Source organism: Centrocercus urophasianus, unplaced genomic scaffold (genome assembly GCF_019232065.1).
Source record: "Centrocercus urophasianus isolate 14NV4802_14NV808 unplaced genomic scaffold, USGS_Curo_1.0 seq_15, whole genome shotgun sequence".
Taxonomy (NCBI): Eukaryota; Metazoa; Chordata; class Aves; order Galliformes; family Phasianidae; genus Centrocercus; species Centrocercus urophasianus.
In genome coordinates this window covers 33,609,511-33,614,406 of record NW_024884697.1, presented here as the reverse complement: position 1 = coordinate 33,614,406, position 4,896 = coordinate 33,609,511, and the positions used below count along the sequence as shown (strand labels likewise).

At 49.6% G+C, this 4,896-nt stretch overlaps 1 protein-coding gene across 1 annotated transcript; it reads right to left on the bottom strand.

Moving 5' to 3' along the window:
• Positions 1-255: 255 nt before the first annotated feature.
• LYZ (lysozyme) lies at positions 256-4,635 on the bottom strand. Its single transcript, XM_042815863.1, has 4 exons — positions 3,757-4,635; positions 2,349-2,510; positions 406-484; positions 256-322 (listed from the first exon to the last, which is right to left on the bottom strand). Exons 1-4 carry the CDS (start codon positions 3,890-3,892, stop codon positions 256-258), a joined length of 444 nt encoding a protein of 147 aa, XP_042671797.1. The 5' UTR covers positions 3,893-4,635.
• Between the last annotated feature and the right edge of the window lie 261 nt (positions 4,636-4,896).

The following is a 4,896-nucleotide window of genomic DNA, read 5'->3' as shown; positions in this document are numbered from 1 at the left end:
CGCGTCACGGAGGCGGGGCGGCGCCGTCACGGGGCGCCTGTTGGCCGCCGGTTGGCCGCGAGCTCCCGCCCGGCCCCCGCCCCGCCCCGCCCGCGCCGCGAGTGGCGCCCAGACAGCGGAAAGAGGCGCTGAGCGACGGGAAGCCGTTTGCGGATGGTGGCTTTAATGAGGAACGCGTTTAAAACTGCCAAGCGGGGATCGTCGCGCTAGCAAAGCGGTCGGCCGTGCGGCGGGCGGGCTGGGCGCGGCGGCTCCTCACAGGCGGCAGCCTCTGATCCACGCGTGGACGTCGGTGCCCTTGCAGCGGTTGCGCCAGGCGACCCTGAGCGGAGGGAGAGAAGCGTTGAGGAACGGCGCTGTCGTCGGCGCTGTTGGCTCCTCTCCCCGGAACCCCCCGCCACCTACCACGCGTTCATGCCGTTTCCATCGCTGACGATCTTCTTCGCGCAGTTCACGCTCGCCGTTATGTCCGAGCTCAGCAGTGCTTAAGAAGGGAAGCGTAAAAAGCGTCATTTCATGATTTTATTTTTAACCGTCTTCAGGCGACCGGCGTGTTGGCGTTGAGCACTTTGCTCCCCGCTCCCGTGGGCCCGCACGGTGTCTGCTGAAACAGGCAGCAGAGCGGCGCCAGTGTGTGCAGCACGCAGGGACAGACGGCGTGGGGGAGAAGAGAGAGAGATGCGCCACGATCTGGGGAAAGGGAACCTGCGAGCAGCGTGCAGCCACCCTGGGCTTCCAGATCCCCATTCTAAGGCACAGAGATCCTTACTCATCTCTGGGATGTCTGCTGTCCAGTCTTTGGTAAGGGATCACGGAATCAGACAGTGCCTGGGTTGGAAGAGACCTCAAGGATCACGGTTATCCAGCCCCACTGCCACAGGCAGGGCCACCAGCCTCCCCATTTAATACCAGACCAGGCTGCCAGGGACCCCATCCAACCTGGCCTTGAACACCTCCAGGGAAGGGGCATCCACAACCTCTCTGGGCAGCCTGTGCCAGCACCTCACTGCTCTCTGGGTAAATAGCAAGGCCTTCAGGTGTGTGGCAGTTTCTCTGTTTCTAAGTTCCAAAGAAAACCAAAGAATTTTCCTCTAGCGGCTTCCAGCTATCAGAATGCAGGCAGAGTAAACCCAGTGAAGCAAAGCCACAAACAATGCAGAATAATCCAGGCTGCAAGATGAAGCTCTATTTCATGCATTTGTCTTTGGAAGATAGAGTTAGAATATAGCATGCGGCTACTAGTGTGACAACAAACAACTTTCTGCCATCATTTTATGGTTAATCTGCAACCAAACTGTTTTGCCTATGGTACCTAACTGCACTGTTAGTTGGCTTTCTTGGCAGATAACCATCCATTCAGCTGTGCTCTAGAAAGACAAAAGGGTTATTGCACTGTTCTAAACACCCATACTTTAAACAAAACTGAAATCCTAACTAAAAGGATGTGAGAAAGAAAGATTTTAGTCTTTTCTATTTTGCTTTCCGTGTGAACATGGCCATTTTGGGGGTGAACAAGCATCACAAATTAGCTGGCAGCATAAGCCCTGTGCTGTGTTGGACACAGGCAGATGAGAAAGCTTGCAGTTACAGTATGGTTACCCTGACCTCTGCTGCTGTCCCGTTTTCACTCTGCCTGCAGATTATTTTCCCTCGAATGTGTTGGTCCTAGCTACATGTGTAGGCATTCCTTGTCCGTGTCAAAATGAGTTGGCGTTACAGGGATGCATTATTTGTTTGGCTGTACAGATGAACAAAACACAGTACACGATCAAAATGTTTTCCTCCCTACACCTGCCGTTGCACATGCATCCCACATGGATGGTACTTAGAAATAATTGTGGGAGGGCCAACGCGTATAGGATGATTGTTTCATAGGAGTCTCCTATTAAAAATGATGCTTTTTCCTTTGTATGTACAGACCTCGAGTGTCACTTCACCTTTATCTAACTAGTGGGGATTTGCAAATCTATTCACCTCTCCTCCCCTTCACTAGTGGGATGGGGAAGTGGCATTTTGGACAATATCTTGCAAGGGTCAAGCTCTTACTACCTTCAAACAAAAATTTCCAGAGGTTAGTGCCACTGCTAATCAATAAATGGCTTCTCTGAAACCTCTTTTCTCTAGAAACATTCAGATGGGTAGACAGGGAAACACAGTTCCTGCCATTAAGAAACTTTTTCCTCTCATGTGTGCATGGCTACAGTGCAGATGTCCTTTTTGAAAATGAGAAGAGTGAGTTTGAATTTTGTTCTGCTTTGTTCTAAAGATGGGGTTGTACCCAACCTTTGCTCATCTACTAGCACATGGATTATGGAAGGGCATTTGTTGCCTTGAGAAACTGAGCTCACCTGAGCATGGGATATTGCACAGGTTCCTGGAGCCTGGGGTCCTGCCGTCGTTGCACCACCAGCGGCTGTTGATCTGTAGGATTCCGTAGTCAGTACTCCCATCCGTGTTACGGTTTGTAGCATGGGTGTTGAAGTTACTCTCGAATTTTGCAGCACACACCCCTGTCAAAGTTCCATTCAAAAGAAAAAAAAAACACCCTCCGAGATTATTATTTTAAACCTGTATCTGACTTATGTATGAAGGTACACAATCCATCTCTTCTCTTAATTGAAAGATGACTGTGTCCAGAGCACACCGTTTTTCCAATCCAACCAGGTGTGAAAAACACATGCAACATGTCTGAACTTCAAAATGTTCTTAGTAAACCTGGCACAGGATTTCTACTCCTAAAAATAAATTCCAGCATGCTTTTGTGCATTCCTCCCTATATACAGACACACAAATCACGCCTCAGGATGCTGGCGGGCAGGCTGTGCTCTGCAGCGCAGCTCCTACCACTCTTGGAAGCTTTGGGCAGCCCCAGCACGTCTCACAGGTGGTGCTTTTGGCAAGCAGTGCAGATGCATCCAAACAAAGCTGCTCGCATTGCTCCTGCTGCCAGGCTCACCCCATGTTCTTTCTGCATCAATACCTGCTCACCTTAATGAGGCTTATTTCAGCTGCTTGTACTTTACGTGGCTTATGATGGCCTCATTTTGTCCTATTTATGTGCTGCTGCATCCGTGTCAGGGCAGCAGGAAGGAGGAGGGATGGGGACAGCGATTCACGTTTCAGCTGTGAACATGATGGATTGCTCTCCAGATCTGGGAACAGAATGCATGCACGCTTCCCTTCAAAGGAAATTGGTTTAACAATAATCTGTTGTCAGTGCCCACCAGAGGAAAGAAGCTTTCAAGTGGCCCCTCACTCCTTGACTCTAGGATCCCCTCTCAGCCCACTTTCTTTCTGACTGACCTTCCCACATCAGCATGCACAGCATCCCTTCTCCCCCACTACTCCTTGTAGCAATCCCCACCAAGCCAGCCTGACACCAGTGTCTCTGCCCAGCATGGCTCTGCACTCTGCTCCTGCTTGCTCCACAGCCTTGGGAAGAAGCTGAGGAAGGAGCTGAAGCAAGTAAAACCAGAGCACTTAGGATCTGAGGAGGTAGAACGGGGCAGGCTGCTTCTGGGAAACCTTTCCGATGACAGCATCTCTGTTCAGCTGAGGAAGAATCATAGGGAAAGGAGCGTAAAGGGAAAATCTGTAGAAAATACCTGCAGTCTGTGCAAGCAGAGATGGACTAAACCGATGGCTTCTTAATATCTAAATTCCAACATCATGCAGACCTGCTCACTTTAAAGAAGCTTGTTAAATGGAAATTCCCACCCCGTGTGCTCCCTGGAAATCATAAGAGTACAGACTTACAGTTTCCCAGGCTGTATCCCCGATAGTTATCAAGTCCCAGACGCTTCATAGCTGCTGCCAGCTCACATCGTCCATAGACTTTCCCCAGAGCAGCCAGGGGCAGGAAGCAAAGCACCAAGATTAGCAAAGACCTCATGTTGCCAGTGTCGTACACACAGTGGGACTGCAGGCTCTCTTGCACCTGTCTCTTCTTTTAAATTCCTCCCACCCCCTTTTGATTTCTCTGTTCTACAGTTGTCAGAAACACCCTCTTGAGTATACAGAAATTTCCCAACACTTAAAACATCACTCTAAACTTGCCAAATTTCTTATACAATGTGGGAAGTACCATGTTAGCTAAGCAACAGAGGAATTTTATTGTCTGTTGCAATATCTACAGTCTTGATTTTACTGCACAGCCACTGTTCATCATCAACATACCACTACTAACAACATAATAAAAGTAGCCGTAGTAAATAAACAGGTTTTAATTGGCAGAATTACTAAACCATTCCCTGACAATGCAAATCTGGCTTTTCTTCTCAAGTGCTGAAGGATGCGACACATCATTTGTGCAACTTGGTCATGCTGTGCTATTACAGTGTCTGAAGCAGTGCTGGGTTCATCAGGGCTCTGGGTGCAGGGGGCCGTGGAGCCATTCGGCAGCAGGTGGGGTAAGGCATCAGGCAGGAGTATTTGGGGAGGAAGGAGCACATGCAGAAGGCACAACTTCAACATTCCTCTTCTACTGAAATCTACTGAAATCTGAGATCTACTGAAATGAAGAAGTGTGAAAAACTCTCTGCTCTAGCCATCGGCACCTGTTGTATTGTTCCTGTTTTGATAGTGGAACTAATAAGGAGAAGTTGCAGCTCAGAAAGCCAATGATATCCTGAGCTCCATCAGAAGAGAGGTGGCCAGCAGGGTGAGGAAGGTGATTGTCCTTCTTTACTCTGCCCTTTTGAGCCCCATCTGGAGTACTGCATCCAGGCCTGGGGTTCCCCAGTACAGGAAAGATGGAGAAATGTTGGAGAGGGTCCAGAGGAGGGCCACAAAGGTGATCAGGGGGCTGGAGCATCTCTCCTATAATGACAGGCTGAGGGAGCTGGGCTTGTTCAGCCTGGAGAAGAGAAGACTGCGAGGAGACCTCATTGCAGCCTT